The sequence below is a fragment of the Bicyclus anynana genome, chromosome 20 (genome assembly GCF_947172395.1).
Source record: "Bicyclus anynana chromosome 20, ilBicAnyn1.1, whole genome shotgun sequence".
In the NCBI taxonomy this organism is placed as follows: domain Eukaryota; kingdom Metazoa; phylum Arthropoda; class Insecta; order Lepidoptera; family Nymphalidae; genus Bicyclus; species Bicyclus anynana.
The window spans coordinates 5,979,746-6,000,511 of record NC_069102.1 but is presented as its reverse complement, the minus strand read 5'-3'; the positions used below and the strand labels follow the sequence as shown (position 1 = coordinate 6,000,511).

At 39.8% G+C, this 20,766-nt stretch overlaps 5 protein-coding genes across 5 annotated transcripts; 1 reads left to right on the top strand and 4 right to left on the bottom strand.

The window, feature by feature from the left end:
• Positions 1-3,924: 3,924 nt before the first annotated feature.
• LOC112046709 (uncharacterized) lies at positions 3,925-5,093 on the bottom strand. Its single transcript, XM_024083457.2, has 2 exons — positions 4,958-5,093; positions 3,925-4,439 (listed from the first exon to the last, which is right to left on the bottom strand). The coding sequence occupies exon 2, from the start codon at positions 4,428-4,430 to the stop codon at positions 4,014-4,016; it is 417 nt and encodes a 138-aa protein (XP_023939225.2). The 5' UTR covers positions 4,431-4,439; positions 4,958-5,093; the 3' UTR covers positions 3,925-4,013.
• A 2,876-nt stretch (positions 5,094-7,969) lies between these two features.
• On the bottom strand, positions 7,970-9,200 carry LOC112046730 (uncharacterized). The gene is made up of 2 exons (XM_024083493.2): positions 9,174-9,200; positions 7,970-8,446 (listed from the first exon to the last, which is right to left on the bottom strand). The coding sequence occupies exon 2, from the start codon at positions 8,435-8,437 to the stop codon at positions 8,024-8,026; it is 414 nt and encodes a 137-aa protein (XP_023939261.2). The 5' UTR covers positions 8,438-8,446; positions 9,174-9,200; the 3' UTR covers positions 7,970-8,023.
• Positions 9,201-12,739: 3,539 nt separating this feature from the next.
• Positions 12,740-15,259, bottom strand: LOC112046758 (uncharacterized). Its single transcript, XM_024083530.2, has 2 exons — positions 14,698-15,259; positions 12,740-13,364 (listed from the first exon to the last, which is right to left on the bottom strand). Exons 1-2 carry the CDS (start codon positions 14,716-14,718, stop codon positions 12,777-12,779), a joined length of 609 nt encoding a protein of 202 aa, XP_023939298.1. The 5' UTR covers positions 14,719-15,259; the 3' UTR covers positions 12,740-12,776.
• Positions 15,260-16,078: 819 nt separating this feature from the next.
• On the top strand, positions 16,079-17,307 carry LOC112046757 (calphotin-like). The gene has a single exon (XM_024083528.2). The coding sequence runs from the start codon at positions 16,079-16,081 to the stop codon at positions 17,042-17,044; it is 966 nt and encodes a 321-aa protein (XP_023939296.1). The 3' UTR covers positions 17,045-17,307.
• A 1,259-nt stretch (positions 17,308-18,566) lies between these two features.
• LOC112046759 (uncharacterized) lies at positions 18,567-19,797 on the bottom strand. Its single transcript, XM_052887746.1, has one exon. The coding sequence runs from the start codon at positions 19,224-19,226 to the stop codon at positions 18,663-18,665; it is 564 nt and encodes a 187-aa protein (XP_052743706.1). The 5' UTR covers positions 19,227-19,797; the 3' UTR covers positions 18,567-18,662.
• Between the last annotated feature and the right edge of the window lie 969 nt (positions 19,798-20,766).

Below are 20,766 nucleotides of genomic sequence, written 5' to 3'. Positions count from 1 at the left end.
AGCAATCATTTTTATTTCCTGTTTCTGTCGCGATGCACGGTAAGCCAATACTTTAGGATAGGGTTTTCAGGGCACTCGGAGCACACGCTGAGGATTTCATTTCGAGAATTCCGGAGACGGAACCAAAAAGCCGCAGTTCGCGATCTGATGATCGCGAAATAATCCTGTACTTTGGCGTCGGCAAACATACCCGATTCACTACAGTATTTAGGCAGTTTCATCAGAATTCGGTATGCGTTATTATACTGCACTCTGATGCTGCTACGTGCCCTTGAGGTGCAATTGACCCATAGCTGACTGGTGTAGAAGCATTGACAGTATGCTCTAAACAGTGTCAGCTTCGCTTCAGGACTGCACCTCGCAAACCGGCGAGCGAGCATGTTACACCGAACAGCCAAAGCCCTGCGTTCACGCTCTATGTCTTCATTATCACGCAAATCCTCAGTTAGAATATGCCCCAAGTACCTGAATTTGTTCACCCTTTCTATGGGAGTTCCATCTAAAAGAACCAAAGGCACATTTTCCGGACCTTTACCTGCCCGAAATATCATTATCTGTGTCTTTTTCACATTATATTTGAGACCGTGATCCCTGGCATACTGCTCACAGATGTTCAGCAAGTGCCTAAGTCCCCTGATTGAGGGACTCAGAAGTACCATATCATCAGCATAACTTAGGTTATCTACACAAGTTGTACCTATATGACAGCCTACTTTAGCACTTCTCAGTTCCTCAATCAGGTCGTTGACATATAGACTAAAAAGGTCCGGAGAGGTCAGCCCACCTTGACGCACTCCACACTCTAATCTAAAATCATTAGAGAGTGCGTCGCCCCATTTTACAACATTATTTTGATTCTCATACCAGTACCTCAACAGATCTACGGTTTTACTCGGTACGTGAGACTTCATAAGTTTTTGCCATAGTAACTGGTAGTTTACTAAGTCAAAAGCTCTGCTCAGATCTAAAAAGCAGGCATAGACCGATGTGTCTCTACCCGTGTAATAGTTAATCGTAGACTTGAGACTAAAAATCGCAGAATCCGTTGAGAGACCGGGACGAAAACCAAACTGCGCGTCATCGATCTTTAAATTTTGACTAACATCCGAATAAATAAGTCTCTCTAGTATCTTCCCAATAATAGTTCCTAAAGAAATCGGCCTATAGTTATTGAGACTAGAAAGATCGCCGGTTTTGTTTTTAGGAACAGGAACCACCACTGTTTTCATGAGATTTATAGGCAGATAGCCAGAATTCATGCAAAGTGAAAATAGTTCCGCCAAGACATTAAAACATTTGTCACCCGCATTCTGAATGTGCTCTAAGCTCAGACCGTCAAACCCAGGCGACTTACCTCGTTTCATTTTTAAAACCACTTTGGCTATGTCATCAGGTTGGTATCGATACAGTACAGTTTTAACATTTTGACTGGGTGGATGCTCACCCTCGTCACGAACAGGTAGTGGTTTTACTTTGAAGTGGTGCGAAAACAAATCCGCGATCAACTTTGGAACGTGTACATTATCAACGCTAACAGGTAGTGTACTTTTGTAGTCGAGCCGTTTAGTGGCTTTCCAAAAATTTCCCAAAGTTTTTGTCAGCTTGATGGGAAGCCAATATATCCATCCTGATCTGATCCTCATTGTTTAGGCACAACTTCAACCTATTTTTAAAGATCTTGCGACTCTCAGTCATATTAACATAAAGCTCTCCTGATTGTGGTTTTCCGTAACTTAGCCAACATTTATAGTGGTATCTTGCACTTTCATGACACTTTCGAACGTGGTGGTTCCACCCTAAAACTTTTTTATGCTTTACCGGAGCAACGCGACAGACACTCATTTTAGCACCATCCTGCAAAACCTTTACAATATTATTATAATAATCGTCTAGTAGAAATACATGGGCATGACACATTTTAAAATTACTACTACTACAATCTGTACAATTAATAAAATGACTAGGTATATTAATATCACTTATGTTATCACAGCAAAACTTATTGTATAAATTAATTTCACGGACACCTCTATTGCCCCAGTATACACCGGACAAAGAATTATTTTCCGTGGGCGTTGTTATTTTCTGTACAAGTATATTCATTTCACATTTAATTGTCAGCGGGAAATGGTCCGACCAATACACTCCGAGATTAACATTAGCTGAGGTCACAGTTTTTCGTGCCGCCTCCGTCACGAGGCAGTGGTCTAGCCATCGCCTGGCTCCGTTTGCGTCATTTATATAAGTAAATGTGTCCGGAGGTAAGACTTCAACGTCGGCACATATGAGAGAGTGGTCCGAGCAGAAAGCAAATAGTTCATTACCGAAACGGGTACCAATATGTGCGTTGTAATCACCCAACACATAGATAGCCTCGAAGTCAGTGTCGCTTATGACAGCTTTAATACTCCCCAAACAGCTTATGAAGTCCATCAGGCAATCTTCACTTCCATCGTCATATGGTAAATAAACACTCATTACTAGAATATAGCGCCCGCCCAAGTCAATTTGCACGGCCGCTAATCTGTCTTCGGAGCAATATATAATAGATACGTTAGGAAATAATGACTTACGCCACAGCAGTGCGAGACCCCCATATGGTCGTCCTTTGAGCACTCCCGCTGAGGTGTCTACCGCCGATTTAGCGTGACAACTGAAATACTGACTGATTTCGTTCACAACACCTAAGTCGTGGGGAAGAAGCCACGTCTCCTGCAATAAATAACAATCTTTATGGACCCGTGTTTCTGCCAGCATGTTCAGCAAGCATGGACACAAAAGTTTTCATCTTACTATAGCGAGGAAAATGCTAAGTTTAAGATTGGCAATACATACCCTTTGTACCCAACTAACTCTGCTTTGGACGCTGTAGATGGCCAGGCCATGAGATAAGTCATAGGCGAAGACTCCCTTCCTTCTGAAATAACTTCAAACCCTTGGTCATCGTAGGATGCCAGTCTCTCGGTTATTTTACAGAATATATTTTGGAGTATGCACAGGAGCTATTTGAGCTTGTACCATCGTATTGCAAGACATTCCTAGAACTCGTACGAAGCGATTTGCTTCTTCGTTTCATAAGCGCATGGATATGGAACACTCTCCCGAAGTCAGTATTTCCTAATTTTTACAACCTAGGCATCTTTAAGATGAGAGTGAATAGGTATCTTCTAGGCTCGGCTGTTCCATCTTTGGCCACATCTACACTTACCGTCAGGTGTGAGATCGTGGTCAAGCGCGAGATTATTCCATATACAAAAAAAAAACTCTGAGGATGTAAAATTCATTCAACATCATGTCTATTTTTTCGACGCACAATTTTCGAAGTCTTAGCGTTGGTAGAAAGAGAATCGACGTGCCACATGGTTATAGGCCCTGGTTTTCCTGTCTATTTTTTAAGTAATTTATAAAATAGACAGACGGTATTCTCTTTGTCAAACAACTGAAGCCAAAGATTGACTGAAGCACCATAATAGCACTATATTCAACGCCGGCACGAAGTAAATTTTAAAATGGAGCGAGATCTATTTATGGCACCTCTCGTGTTTGCTCCTAATAATATGTAGATACCTATACTAAATTATGAGTAAAGAAAGAATGGAACGCGAAGACCTTGATCATACTCTGGGGTGACCAATTGAAATCCAGGCGCAGTACCGTCTACGGTTTTGGCGTCTGGAATGACTGCTCCGGACCGGCCGGCCCTGAGTGACATGTGTGAGCTCGTGAGTGTTTATAATAGTCTTAACTCTGTATTCATAAATGTGCATCTGTGTGTGCGTCTGATTTTTTATTACATCTATGTTTTAAGTAATAATAATATTATTAATCTGATCATGATGATTATAATGATGATGATGAACTGCTTAGTAATTAGTTTAATTTTATCGCGTTTGGCTTTTAAGGGAATTAATTAAAATTAAGAAATATTATAGTAGTCCTTTATTTATTTCTTTTGAATATGTAGGTAGCCATTGACATAATTTGGTTATCGCCGTATTTTTTGCAGTATTCGCCTATTTGATGAATGCCGGGAGCGGTACAGCCACGACTCCAGGGAATTGGGGTTTATTCTGTTCTACGACAACTGCGTCTTGAGGTGCATCAGCGTTGACGTTTACGATGACTTGCACAAGAGGAGGGCGGTAGTTGGCGGGTTCAGAGACGATGGAGTCGTCGATGATTGCGGGCCCGACGTGGATGGGGGGACGCTCTGGTAAAATGGAGTCCTCGACGACGACGGGATTGTTGATGCCGAGGATCTCGAGGAGCATTTGCTCGAGGGCGGCAGCGGTGGCGGGGTCAGTGCTCGGGTGGTAGATGGCGTCGATGATCTGCTGAATCTCAGCCGCGTCCGCACCACTCACCGCGGGGGGAATGGCGAACGCCGACGCCGCAGCGACGCAAAGGGCTAACACGACGAAGTATTTCATTTTGATGATCTGGACACAAAAATAAAAATAAGTTAAAATGTGTATCTGTAAAATTCAAATATAATATTAAAATAAAAAAGTGTGTGTCAGCTCCGACGCACGAATTTACTTTTTCAGATCGACTGTCTAAATAGGTGTATGTTGCCCCGCAGCATTCACTATGTACGTCTCCAATACTGACGCCTGAAAAGTGAAAGGTGCGCAACCGAGGAGCAGCAGGCCGCGACGTGCGGGCGCGCTAGGGCGCAGGCAGGCAACGCACGGTGAAACGTGTTCAGAATAGTTTGCGCACAAAAAACGTAACGCTGTCATTCGTTTATTGAATTTTACTGCCCATAGTTTTTTCATACCGGGGGCAATATATGAAAAATCGATTAAGGAGTAAACTCCAAAACCCAAGAAGAATTAGCTCCCTAATCTTGGGAGCTTTCAGCCAAATAAAGAAACTCTTTAGCTACATAATATTAATATAGATTCTCAGATACCATTTATATCTGATGCACAAAAATATTATTTAAAATACTTACTCGTACTTGGTGGCTTCAGAAAAACTTATGTGAGCACAATTATTCGTAACGTTTTATATAAAAATATTATCTCATTTGTAACATTGTCTTACGATAGTATTAATGCTTTTATGTTGAATCATTACACGTGTTTACAGCTTCCATTGTGTTTTTATTTGGATAATATAAACGCAGTAAAATTATCTTTTCATAGTCTCGCAAGTCATCAGTGCATTGACTTTTTACTAAGCTCGCTGTTTCATACGTCATGTGGATCATTATTTTTTTTTGTAATTTATTTTCAGTTTAGAACAATAGATTACAAAGGGCACTGCATTTGATGCATCGTTTTCTCTGGAAATGGTAAAGTATGTTACTTTAAGTTAATCGATTGACTTTATAGAAATTGCACAATAATCAAAGTCACTAAGCGGGCGATGGAGCGTGTTATGCTTGGAGATTCTCTGCGGGATCGAATTAGAAATGAGGATGAGGCAAATGAACCAAAATCACTGACATAGCCCAACGAGTCGCGAAGCTAAAGTGGCAATGGGCAGGCCACATAGTTTGAAGAGTCGATGGACGTTGGGGTCCCAAGGTGCTGGAATCACGATCTGATCACGCACCGGAAAGCGCAGTGTTGGGCGACCCCCTACTAGATAGGTTGTGGACATCAAGCGGCTTACATGTAGTCGCTGGATATGTTTGGAAGTCCATGCAAGAGGCCTATGTCCAGCATTGTTGGTCCATCGACTGGTAATAATGATGAAACACCTATCAATAAGGGTCGTCATCATTGTCACCCTATTTTGACGGCCCACTACCCCATGTAGGAAAGGGGATATAGAGGTTAGACCCACACTACCCCAATGCAAGTTGGTGAGGTCATAATTTCAAATTGGTTAAATGTTACCTACCTACCACCATCAGATGTTATGTTATGATATGATATAATTACAACGATATTTTATACTAGAAATTGGGCACTAGCACATCCAAACTGAAGTGGACAAATGTGTATAATTGACCGCATTTCTTTTTCAACTTTCCTTCTTTAATAAGCGACTAAGTCGCTTATTAAAGAAGGAAAGTTATTTAAATATATAGGTAATACCCAAATATTGTCTACAATGTCGAGTTGTGTGCTTAGGAAGTGTAAAAACTATACACACTATCCCGTAAATTACTATTTAAGTAACCCTTTACTTTTTACTTTTTATTTTAGTAGGCCTTGGTGTCAGCAAGCATCCTGTAGAGTTTGTCGTACTAATATACTCTACAGGATGCTAGCTGACACCAAGGCCTACTTAAATAACGCAATATATGAAACTTACTTTGCAAATAATTTTGTACAAAAATCAATATAACTTGAAAATAGTAAAATTTCGGCTAACATATATTGAGTGGGGTGTAAAGGAGGGTAGTCTCCCCAACTGCCAACCTCACCTGCTCGTGGTGCACCCTGCAGATGGACCGACGAGGTTCTGGCGACCGGCGAATGGCGGTATATCCATTCCCACAGGCTAGATTACGAAATGCCTCAGGCCGGTGTCAGGCGGTAGCGGCATCGGCGCGAGTAATCTAGCACTGCGCTGACCAACCCGCATGCCCAGCGTGGTCAGTACTGGGCAAAACTTTATATGGACCGAACAAACACAACACAGCCCCTAGTCCCCGGCAGCCCCGCTATTCCTGGCTGTAACGGCGGGGCAAGGTGTTAAGAATCTCCTGCAGAGATTGTGATGTTTGGAAGTCCCTACAAAAGGCCTATGTCCTGCAGTGGACGTCCATCGGCTGACATGATGATGATGATCATGATATTGAGTTATTTACGGGACACCCTACCTACATAAATATGTCGGAGGATTAGATATTAGCACCATCTTACATTAATTAGAGTAACTAATTAGGTGGCGATATGCTGCATTAAGGAGTATTGTGATGTGAAGATCCCTCAAGATGACGAGCTTTCGCCTCTCTCTCTTCTCTTCTCGTTGCTCTTTTTATCAACACTGTCTATACTCACCTTTCCTCCTTTCCTTTCATCCTCCACCTTTCATCTCTACATCGATGAATTATAAGTTTATATTGTGTAAAGTATCACTAAACAAAAAGAGCGATGAATCGCAGATCAATACAACCTATACGGATTGTTACGGTTTGATACGGTTACGGCAATCGCAACACAGGTCTTCCTAGTACGAGAGGTCAAGAATTCCTTGTAATTTTTGGATTTACCTAAAATTTTGTTATTCATCACCATCATTATTATCAGCAGATGGATCATGGACGTGCACTGCTGGACATAGGCCTCCTGTATAGACTTCCAAACATCACGGTTTCGGTCCACCAGCATCCGGCGGCTACCTGCAACCCGTTTGATTTCCACGGTCCATCTAGTGGGGGGTCAACCAATACTGCGCTTTTCGGTGTAGGGTCGCCATTCCAGCACCTTGTGACCCCAACATCCGTCGTCTATTGGAAGGGAACTATGTGACCTGCCCATTTCCACATCAACTTCGCCACTCGCTGAGCTATGTCGGTCACTTCGGTTCGTCTGCGGATATCCTCATTTCTTATTCTATCACGCAGAGCAGGCACTAACTCTAACGCTGAGTCTGAGCATTCTTATGAGGCCCATAGTTAGCGACCAAGTCTCAGATCCGTAGGTCATCACTGGCAACACGCATTGTTCTAAGACTTTCGTCTGGCACTGAGGAAGTATGAACGATTTTTTTATTACTCTAATATAATAATTATACTCTAAGAAGTTATGTTCCACTTTAGATATCTAATTCAAAACCATCATCTCAATCGATGAACATCGATAGCTGAATGGCTGTTCTAGGAATTCCCTTTAAGTTTTGACTACCCAGGTTTTCTACGATTGTTTTGATGTCGACTGTCTACCTAGTAAGCACTTTTCGATTAGATCATATTTCGAACATATAGAATAATGATGTTTATGATTAATAGAATATTATAAGGTTCACTTTCAGGGAAAGGAAATTAAGCAAAATAAGGAAATATTTTAGTCGTATTTTATTAAAATATACAGATTGTAGCCGTATAAGTAGGTAGTAGTTTCTAGTAGCGGATCTCCGGAAGCGGCATAGCGGGACTAATAAATTCAGGTTTGTTGTGTTCTACGACAACTGCATCTTGGGGTGCATCGGCGTTAACGTTGACGACGACTTGCACAAGAGGAGGGCGGTAGTTGGCTGGCTCAGAGACGATGGACTCGTCGATGATTGCGGGTCCGACGTGGATGGGAGGACGGTCTGGTACAATGGAGTCCTCGACGACGACGGGCTTGTTGATGCCGAGGATCTCGAGGAGCATTTGCTCAAGGGCGGCAGCGGTGGCGGGGTCAGTGCTTGGGTGGTAGATGGCGTCGATGATCTGCTGAATCTCAGCCGCGTCCGCACCACTCACCGCGGGGGGAATGGCGAACGCCGACGCCGCAGCGACGCAAAGGGCTAACACGACGAAGTATTTCATTTTGATGATCTGGACACAAATAAAAATAAGTTAAAAACTGGCATTTCTGAGTTTAAAATTGTAAATGGTAACATAATATTAAAGACTACGTAATTAAGGCTGTTAATGCCAAGGTTTTTGAACAATAAGATTCTCTACTTTGAATTTTTCTAAAGCTAACCTTTTGAAGTAATTCAAAATCATACAACTTTTTTTATAAAATTAACGTATTTGAAACTGAAACGTCAAATGAATAAGCAGTTTTGGACTGATATGGACTGAATAACAAACTTCAAAATAAAGTATTTGTTTTAAAAAACTGATATTTTTATATTTAAAACACCGTACAAGTAGTAGGGAATGTTAAATGGCATATTATCAGAGTATAATTAGAATAATTATACTTTACTAGCGGTTAGCAGACATCTACGACTTCGTCTGCGTCGTTTTTTAGAAATTTTTAAAGGGAAATGTGAATACGGGATTTATGAGTAGTGGAAACAGCGCATGCACCGGATTTTTTTGTCGTTTTTGCCACATCGTTCTCTGATTCACATCTTCTATCAGTCGTGGTGAGATGTTATTTAGCGTTCCTCAAAAAATGGATATATTTTTTCAATTCAAACATGTTCTATTACAATTAGCGGTTTCAACTAAATAAACAAACTTTTAGCATTATAGTAATAGTACTTAAAGATTCTCAAATGCCATTTATGAGAATCTTTAAGCACAAATAAAATGTATTTAAAATACTTACTCGTACTAACTTGTTGGCTACTGTAAAATGTATGTGAGCATAGTTATTCATACCGTTTTATATAAAAATACTATCTCATTAAAACATTATCTTTTGATAGTATTTATGCTTTTATTTGGAATCATTACACGTTTTACAGCTTCAATTGTGTTTTTATTTGGATAAATTATACCTACGCAGTTAAATTATCATCTTGTCATAGTCTAGGAATTCATACGTGCATTTGCTTTTTTGATTGTAATAAATTAAAAAAATCAACCGATTTCAAAACTCAATAATATACTTATTAAAGTGTAAAATAATAGACACAGTATGTCAATATTATCATTATCAACCCATATTCAGATCACTGTTGAGCACGAGTCACCTTTCAGAATGAGAGGGGTCCTGAGTTTACCACGCTGGCCAAATGGCAAATGCGGATTGGCAGATTTCACACACATAGAGAATTAAGAAAATTCTCGGGTATGCAAGTTTCCTCACGATGTTTTTCCTTCACCTTTTGAGACAAGACATTTAATTTCTTATGCATTTATTTAGACTTTTAATTTTAAATACATCACCGGCTTGGCACCTTTCTCGGTAGTTCATCATTATTATTATCAACCTATTCTGTTCACTGCTGAGCTCGAGAATGAGAGGGGTTAGGCCAATAGTCCACCACGCTGGCCCAATGCGGATTGGCAGACTTCACACACGCAGAGAATTAAGATAATTCTCTGGTATGCAGGTTTCCTCACGATGTTTTTCCTTCACCGTTTCAAACAGGTGGTATTTAATTTCTTAAAATGCACACAGCTGAAAAGTTTGAAGTGCATGCCCCGGACCGGAATCGAGCCCACTTCTTCGTCATTATCAACCCTGAACCCATATTCGGCTCACTGGTGAGCTCGAATCTCCTCTCAGAATGAGAGGGGTTGGGCCAATAGTCCACCACACTGGCCCAATGCGGATTGGCAGACTTCACACATGCGGAGAATTCTTTGGTGTGCAGGTTTCCTTATGATGTTTTCCTTCAGCGTTTAAGACACGTGATATTTAATTTTTTAAAAATGCACACAACTGAAAAGTTGGAGGTGCATGCCCCGGATCGTATTCGAACCTACGCCCTCCGGAATCGGAGGTAGAGATCATATCCACTGGGCTATTTCGCTCTTCTTATTACGTAAATACTATTATCGTGAATCGCGACAAACTTTCAAGAGTGAAACGAACTGTCACCCGCGCCATCCTACATGGAACGAAGTGTAGTAATAACATTCATTCACAATAATTCATTTCTGGGTCTCTCAAGGCGGTGTTCTTTCTCCTCTCCTGTTTACTCTTTTATCAACAGACAACACTACATAACTTTCAATCTTTCATGTTTACGCCGATAAATTATATGTTTGTATTGCTGCTCCTGCGACTAGTATTTCTGATGGCATCGACAAGATGAACGGTGAGTTCTAGAGGATAAATGCATTGAACAATGCGTATGGATTTTGTGTATACCCTAATAATAAATAGCACGTGATAGTAATAGGTAGCCGTCAACAGTTAGTCGAAGTAGTTGCGTACTGCGTATGTGATATAGATAAGATTTACTAGTGTGATAAGCTCCAAACCGAATTATTGATCACAAATTCCATAGTTTACGTTTGTATTGTTGTATTCAGTTTTCTTTTTTTTTAAAGTACTAGCGGACGCCCGCGATTACGTCCGCATGAAACTAGATGTAAACTTTCGACTACCCCTACCCTACCCCTACCTTACCCCTACTCCTTATTTTTTTTTAAATTTGTCTGTCATAAAAACCTTCTCCTGACAATAAAAAACACTTAAAAAAATAGTGAAATCAGTCAGTTCACGCGTGATGGCGTGGCCAAAGGATGTATGGATTCTTTTTTATATATAGGGTGCTCAGGAGTATTTCCCATTTAACTTCAAGGTGTAGACGAGTGAACTTATAGGAGCCGGACTGCATTTAAATATTATGAATATTTTTATAATGTTTATTTAATTTTATGGATCATACTCGTAGTTGTTTTATTAAAACACAATTAAGTGTTAAAATAGGCATACATTAGAAATAATGTATGCTTAAAAACCTATCAAAATGTGGCGCCCTTGATACGAGTAGGATGCCCATCACGCAGGCAGCATTCCCGCGTTGTATTGCGATTGAAATTCATTGGGCGAGAAAGCTGCCTGCGCGAGGGTCGCCTGTTGCCTTCCTGAGGCGTTTGATATTTTTTTAGTGAAGAGTCTGGGCACTCCTGCCCCACGGACCTAGTGTCTTGACGCCAAACGGGCTGTATTTCAGTACCTTTTGATGCTCCCGCGTATCTGCCACCCGGCACGTTTGCTGGTCGTTTGCATGTAAGACGCTGTTAATGTATCGGCACATGTAGCGTTCCAGACCAATGCACGACCCATTCTCAAGGGGAGAATGATTATAAATAAGTTAATTTACTTTAAATTCTTTTGAGGCTTTTTTTAGAAAGAATATTTGGCATATTTTTTTTAAATATGACCAATATTCCCATTCTCCTCCAATTAGTCGGTAAAGACTGTGTTAGGAGTGGATACGATACGACAATAGACCAACAGGGCGGGGATCGAACCACTACCCCTCGGTGATGAGTTCGACCGCTCTTACCGTTGAGCTATTGCGGCTAACAGCCCTATTGAGGTTATTAACCGACTTCCAAAAAGGAGGAGGTTCTACGTTCGGCTGTATGTAGGTATCTTTTTTTCTTATAGCCTTGTAATTTATGTAATTCATACTAAAACCATTGTAGTGGCTTTGCGCTATCGTTAAACCATTGTCGTTTAAATACTTCCAGGAGAAAATGGGATTCAGATGAGCATGCGACGATAAGTGAAAACCTTCTTAGGTTCTTTCTCGCAAATTGATGAAACAATAGAAAAAAATATCTGATTATGATAATTGATAGGTACCATAGAATGTGTGCTAAAAATTAAGGTGCGGTAGGAGATTCGTGAAACGTTTTATGAATGTCTATTAAGAAACTCAGAGGATAATTAGGATTTCTACCTTCGATTCGGAGGGCATAGGTTTAAATCCGGTCCGGTAAATGCACCTCCAACTTTTCAGTATTGTGTATTTTAAAAAATAAATATCACGTGTCTCAAACGGAGAAGGAAAAACATCGTGGTAAAGCCTGCTTACCTAAGAATTTTCTTAATTCTGCTAGCGTGGTGGACACATGGACTAACCCCTTTCCTTCTCGGAGGAGACTCGTGCTTAACAGTGAGCCGAATATAGGTTGTTAATGATGATACTGAAAAAACCCTACACACATCGAAAAAATAAGTGTAGGTGTAGGTATATATTTGTTGCTTGATGAAATAACTAAGTACCCTAGAACCATTTACAGGGAAAAGGAATTATATTTTTTTACCCCTTTTTTCAACCAGACTTCGTTTAATGTAATTTTTGGGGCATCACACGAAAATATAAACACCTTGCTGACAAAAACAAATGTGGCATAGTAATTAATTTATACCTAATCTATAATACAAGGTAATAAAGCTGAGATTAAACAAACTCTTTGGTTGGTTATAATTAATTTATTGTAAGTAGGTATAAGTAATTACTTAGTTAAGTTCATCAGGTAAGGTGATGACTGGAATAGGGTCAATGGGCATAACAATCACGGGTTCCGAGATTTCGGGCTGTTCAACAATAATCTCTTCCGCAGGAAACTCGGGTTTTTCAACAACGACGACTTCTTCAGGAATCTCGGGTTTTTCAACAACAACTTCTTCGGGAATCTCGGGTTTTTCAACAACAATCACATCCTCGGGGATTTCGGGTTGTTCTACAACACCGGGGTTACTGCCAGCGTTGGTGTTAACGTTGACGATGACTTGCACTAGAGGAGGGCGGTAGTTGGCGGGCTCAGAGACGATGGACTCGTCGATGATTGCGGGTCCGACGTGGATGGGAGGACGCTCTGGTACAATGGAGTCCTCGACGACGACGGGCTTGTTGATGCCGAGGATCTCGAGGAGCATTTGCTCGAGGGCGGCAGCGGTGGCGGGGTCAGTGCTCGGGTGGTAGATGGCGTCGATGATCTGCTGAATCTCAGCCGCGTTCGCACCACTCACCGCGGGGGGAATGGCGAACGCCGACGCCGCAGCGACGCACAGGGCTAACACGACGAAGTATTTCATTTTGATGATCTAGACACATGGAAATAAAAATAAATTAAACGGCCAAAATGTAAATTAGGTATAGGACAGACCACATCTTTGACATTGGAATCCTAAAACTCCAAGACAGTGCGTTCAAGTAGTGAATGTACTTCATTTGATAATAATGAAATTCAATTTTGACTTTGACCATCATCTGGGAATAATAGTTATGTCCGCGACTTCGTCCGCGTGAAATTCAGTTTTTCGCAAATCCTGCAGGATCCGTGGATTTTCCGGTATAAAAAGTAGCCTATATGTTACTCAATAACCTCTTTCAAAAAAGTAGATCATTATAAGGTCTAATTTTTTGAAAGAGGTCATTGAGCAACATTCATGAGCTCAGACAAAAATTTAAAAAAAAAATTATGTGTGTTTTGGTATCGTGTAAGTACTTCACTTGAGAAGACATAGCTATATTTAATTATAGACAGACACTTCAATTTTATTTATATGTATTGTTATTGACAAACAAAATGAACTTTAAACAACACAGTAATGCGCTACTAAACGAAACGGGAAACATTTATTTTCAATAACGCGTAAACATAATTTCGCTATTAAAATTCGATGTTGGTATTGTGATACTGCCCAGTTTCTAATAAATAACTTAATAAAATAATTTGTGCAAAGGATCAGCCTGGCTGTCCAGCGCGGAAATGCAGCCAGTATTCTTGCCACCATTCCACGTGGGCATGATTTGTATAGTTATTAGGTATGTTATGTTAGCTTAAGTTCCTTATTCTATTCTTTCTCAATAAAAAGATATAAATAATAATAATAAATAAATAGGTGCCATTACCAATTTGGTTTTGAAACTGAATTTTGGTTATTACAAAAACGTACAGAGTACCGAGACCAACCCACGTCTAGTAACACCCATTTTTTAGACCAAACCAAATGATTAAATATCGTATTCGGATTGGATTAAATTAACATAATTCCCAGACACTTTTATTTGTAAGAGTATCTGTGCCAAAAATTGCGTTTAATTTATAGTTCATATTTTTTAATGTAGAATGTTTAGGTTCCAGTGTATAGGTATTCGATAAAAACTTTTGAAGCGTGTTATAAAACGATAAAACGCCATCTGTCGGCAGCTTTGTAACAGTTGGCACATATATACATTTAAGGAGTTGCAAACAGCAAATAATATGTTTCTTAAACTTTAACATACGTTTCTCTATCTAGTCAGAGTTGTGACGATCGATTACAACGCGGACGAAGTCGCAGGCGTCCGCTAGTTATTATAATAATTAAAGTCGCAAATTGATTTAATTTCAGTCACAAGAGTCACTTAAAAAATATTATTTAAAATACTTACTTGTTGGCTTGTAATACACATTGTAAACACAATTATCGACGACGTTTTATATAAAAAGTATTATCTCATTTGAAGCATAAACTTTCGATAGTATTTATCATTTATGGTTTTATTTGAAACCATTACACGTTTTACAGCTCCCTCTGTATTTGTATTTGGATAACGTTTACTACGAATATATTATACGCAGTAAACTACGTAGGTACGTAATAAACTTATTATCTGTATTCAAGTCTTTTTCGGTGCTTTGGTTTTCCTTGTTTTCAGCAAGTTGATTAAATCAATAACTTTATTCTTTTAATTCAATATGCTGTTTTAATGGGCCTTTCAAGCGCCTTGGGAGCCCGACGTCCATTGCTCTTTAAACCAAATGTCACGCCATTGATGTTGATGCCAAATTACGTTCCAGATCAGAGGCTTAAAGTTCTCCAAGGCAGCGGTAACTAGTTTCGGGGAGATCACATCTCCTTGTCGCACTCCTAGCTGAATCTGTATTGGCCTCGTAGTTTGATCGTGTGCTATACGGACTGCGTGTGACTATGCGTTCGTGCGTTCTCGTACAAACACTTCGACACTCGGATATACATGTATTTGATTCGGCATCTCTGTAATTACTATAGCACAGTCCAGGTTAGTACCAAATCAAAAGCTTTTTCATAATCCACAGACCTTAAGGAAAGTGGCTGGTTACACTCTTTGGGCTTCTGTATAACCCGCCTCAGCGTATGTTTGTGGTCTATGGTAGACTTTCAGATTACGACTTGTTCAGAAAGCTGAAAATCGTCAATAATTGTAGAAAATATGTGGTGGGACAAGAGTACCACTTATACTCGTATCGCACAGATGATGGGTTCATTGAGCTGAGGTTCGCTCAGATTTTAATTGACGATTAGGATCATTGAGCTATTTATTAAAACACTCCTCATGGATTACACCCACATCGGATCGAAAATTCAATGATATGTAGGTTACCTACTTATAGAGATGGGCGTTATTTTTGAGCAAAATCTTGAAGTTTCAAAATCAAATTACTGAGAAATTATATCATCAGATCGTATTTCAATTCGCAAATCATAAATACCTGCCTGGATTAAGAAAGAATTGATAATAATCAATTATCAGATACGAATACAATGAAAACGGATAATTTTTAAATAACCGTTGGAGATAAATGATTGTATAAATAACAGAGAAATTCAAGAATCTTTCATTGTTCTTGTAGCAACGCCATAAGAACTAAGTAAGTATTGTTTACACATAAATATAAAATTAAAAACACAGACATGACGTGATACGAAAAATAATTGTGTAAACAAAATCACAAACAAAAAATGTTGATAATTGAATAACAGAAATATAATATGTAATGTTGTTTTCAGATATGAAATTCCTGTTGATCGCAGCCGCTGTCGTTGCTGTGGCCGTTGCTGGCCCAGCTCGCTTCATCGTCCCCGGTCCCGCTGGACCCGCCCCAATTATTGTTGACGAGTCACCCATCTCTGTTGGACCTGCCATTGTTGATGAGTCGCCTATCTCTGTTGGACCCGTTATTGTTGATGAGTCTCCCATCTCTGTCGGACCCGTCATTGTTGATGAGTCTCCCATCTCTGTTGGACCCGTCATCGTTGACGAGTCCCCCATCTCTGTAGGACCCGTCATTGTTGATGAGTCCCCCATTTCCGTTGGACCTGTTATTGTTGACGAGTCCCCAATCTCTGTTGGACCCGTCATTGTTGATGAGTCCCCCATCTCTGTTGGACCCGCCATTGTTGATGAGTCCCCCATCTCTGTTGGACCCGTCATTGTTGAGAACTGGCCCACCCCTATTAAACCTACTCCCGTATACAGCTCTCCTTTGGTTCAGGTCATCGTAAATGTCAATGGTGCCACTCAATCAGTTGTAGAGCACCCTGAAATTAAGCCTACCCCAGTGATCGTTGTTGATCAGCCTGAGATTGAGCCCACTCCAGTGATCGTTGTTGACCACCCTGAGATTGAGCCTACTCCAGTGATCGTTGTTGAAGAGAATGTGGTCCCCGAACCAGTCATTGTCGCCCCCATTGAAGTGCCTGAAATTGAACCCACTCCAGTGATCGTTGTTGAAGAGAATGTGGTTCCCGAACCAGTTCTCGTCGCTCCTATTGAACTGCCTGAAATCGAGCCCACTCCAGTGATTGTTGTTGAAGAGAACGTGGTTCCCGAACCAGTACTCGTAGCTCCCATTGAAGTGCCTGAAATCGAGCCCACTCCAGTGATCGTTGTTGAAGAGAATGTGGTTCCCGAACCAGTCCTTGTTGCACCCATTGAGGTTCATCCCGTTATCACCCTCCCCGACGAGCTTAACTAAACATAAAACAACAACAATACAAGGAACATGCTCGTATGATCGACTATGAATATCAATTACTTCAAGGATGGAGCAGAAGATCAACGAGAACTTACTACAAAGAATAAAATTTAAAACAACTCAAATATATTTTTTATTAAAACATATCTTGTGTTTTCATTACCCAATTAAGCTAACCCAACTCAACTCTTCTCGAAAACTATTTATAAACATGGATTAAGTGAACTTTAAGCCGTAGTGATTAGTCCACTCTATAGAGTAGAGGTTTATTAAATCATAATCATTGTGCATAAATGGTCGTAGTATTTTTTTTACTAATATAGAATTGACGGGCGCAGGGTGCAGAAGGTAACCACCACTACCTTACTAAATTTAAAAAAAATTATTTATTTGTTCGTCGGACGTTAGATTTTATTTAAACTATGCGACGAATTATAATGCGGTTTTCAACAATAGATTGAGTATTTTGTTATTAGTATACATATAATGATGGGGAAAATGCGGAGTGGAGGATCATCAACATTTTGGACGTCCACTGCTGAATATAGGCCTTAATTATAGGAGATCCAAAAAACACGGTTATGAACTGCCTACATCCAGTGGCCCCTGTGTCCTGAATTGAATGAATTCAAGAAGAAGGTTTGTAAATGTACCTACCTACTATAGTAATGTTAAAGTCCAGGGTATCGACTAGTAGGAACATCAAAATTAGAATAATTGGATCTGAAAATAAGAATGCTTTTCTTCTATCCCATTGATGTGGGGTATTGTTATTTTTGTGCATTACATAAGCGGTTAAAGTGCTAATTTAATCTACGGAATCCTACACAGTGTGACTACAAAGATAATTAAACTTTAAGTCAATGACCCACGTAATTTCTGCTAAAGGTAATGTTGCAGCCAGGGGCGTCTCTAGCTCACGTAGCGGGTGCAATCAGCATTCTAGCGCCCCCTAGTAATGGCTGAACTGCTGAGAACTGTTAAAATGGAATATGTACAAACAGCACTACAAGTTACCACAAACTGTCCATGTAGCAAACAAATGCCTTGTAAGTAAGTAGCTACCTATTTGCCTCTATTTGCTAAAACTAGACACGTTTGTTTCAGAATACCTCTAGATGCTATGCGAAATGTAGATATGTTAGCCGAAGGTGTATGTAGGTGGCGCTCGGGCGCTTATGAGATCGCGGCGCCCGGGTACCATGCACCCCCTGCACTATATGTATAGACACCTCTGGTTGCAGCATCACTTAATTATAATTATAACCACGTATATAACGTAGCCAAAAATTAAAATTATTATTTACAGCAAAAAGAAGTAGGTACCTTTAAAGTGGTCTATATTAAAGCAATTTGAGGAAGTACGTTCAAACCATTTGCCAACATTATTGAAATCGATCACCTAATAATAATAATTGAACATATTATCTTTCTTAAATATAATTATATTAATTCTTTAAAGGAAATTACAAAAAAAATAGTCGTCTATAATTTGTCTTTGTTTTTATTTATTTATGTAGCGTTCATCATTAACGAGGTAATAAATCTTAGATTAAACGACACATTTTTAGTTGGGTTTAATTATTTAATGTAAACATAATAAAAAACTAATAATTATTCAGTTAAGGGTATCAGGTAACGTTATGACAGGAACAGGCTCAATGGGAGCAACGACCACGGGCTCTGAGGGAATTTCGGGTTTTTCAACCACAATCACTTCGGGAATCTCGGGTTTTTCAACAACAATTACATCCTCCGGGATTTCGGGTTGTTCTACAACACCGGGATTGTTAACATTGGTGTTAACGTTGACGATGACTTGCACAAGAGGGGGGTAGTTGGCGGGCTCAGAGACGATGGACTCGTCGATGATTGCGGGGCCAATGTCAATGGGAGAGGACTCTTCAGGCACTCCAGGCTCGGAGATGATAGATTCATCGATGATTTCAGGCTCGATCACGATCGGTTGGTTGGACTCATCGTCAACAATGACGGGCTTGTTGATGCCGAGGACCTCGAGGAGCATTTGCTCGAGGGCGGCAGCGGTGGCGGGGTCAGTGCTCGGGTGGTAGATGGAGTCGATGATCTGCTGAACCTCATCCGCGTCTGCTCCGGTTACCGTGGGAGGAGTCGCGGTTGCAGACGCTGCAGCGACACATAAGGCAAACACGAAGTACTTCATATTTGTATTCTGAAATTATAACTGTCTTTAGGAAAATAACTCAAATCAATAAGCAATTGAAAATTACAAAGATATTAGATACTCACTCACTAGTGGTTATTTACTTTAAAATTTATTAAACACGTGAGCCGCATAACCCTTTTATAACGATAGGTTATCAATGATAAATATACAAAACTAATCTGTTTAATCTTGGCGATTAGTAATTCACTGTATTATTGTTTATGCACCACGTGTCTTTAATCTACTGTCATCAACCCATATTCGGCTCACTGCTGAGCTCGAGTCTCCTCTCAGAATGAGAGGGCTTAGGCCAATAGTCCACCACGCTGGCCCAATGCGGATTGGCAGACTTCACACACGCAGAGAATTAAGATAATTCTCTGGTATGCAGGTTTCCTCACGATGTTTTCCTTCACCGATTGAGACACGTGATATTTAATTTCTTAAAATGCACACAACTGAAAAGTTGGAGGTGCATGCCCCGACCGGATTCGAACCCACACCCTCCGGAATCTGAGGCAGTGGTCATATCCACTGGGCTATCACGCTTCTTATTTTAATCTACTAGTTATCCTCTTTACCCTGAAATTATGCGAAACGATTTTTTCAACATAATTTCTTTAGGTAGGTACTGACTATTGCCCGGTCTCCCGTTTACCTATTCATTGTTAGGTATAGGTATCCTATTTTTATAAGTAGCCTATTTTTATGAGTGAGTGACAGTGTATGAAACCACATGCGCGGCTTCCACCTGAAGTCTTTGATGCAGTGGAGGGTTAAATCCAAAAGGTAACCAAACATGCTGAATATGTAGAATGTAGATCTTCGAATTTTTTTACATTATTCCGTAGGTATCCTTATCAAAATAGGATGGGCTGCTTCAATTTTGATAAAAATCACTATGTAATGCTTGCTGTTTGTGTTCAATAACATAAGTAAGTAGATATTTTTACTACGTGGGTAAGTGTAGGTACCAACTTCCTACTGTAATTTAAAATGTAATCTAAATAGCTTAAAATAATAATATTTTGTCTAATGGCACTTTTACAATAGCAATTTGTAAGCTTAACGCCGCAAGATTAAATCTTTATGATTTATTATTAAAGTTATTGTCTTTTATTTGAATCAATAAAAACCTACTTATTATTTTGGATAAGTACCTACTAATCTATAGACTCAATAAACAAATAGGGACATTTTGATTGATGAGAAAAAATGAAGGAAATTTTTACAAATGTACTTAATGTTTACTAATATTATAAAGCTGAAGAGTTTGTTTGTTTGATTGAACTCGCTAATCTCCAGAAGTACTGGTCCGATTTAAACAATTCTTTGTTTGTTAGATAGCCCATTTGTCGAGGAAGGCTATAAGCTATATATTATCACCGTATTCCTACAGGAACGGGAACCACGAGGGTAAAACCGCGCGGCGTCAGCTAGTGAAATAATAAAATTCCCCCTTCTGATTCATTTTTTGTAACAAAAAGTGTATCTTATAATATTTTTCGTATGAAATCATGCCAAATTTCATTTGAAT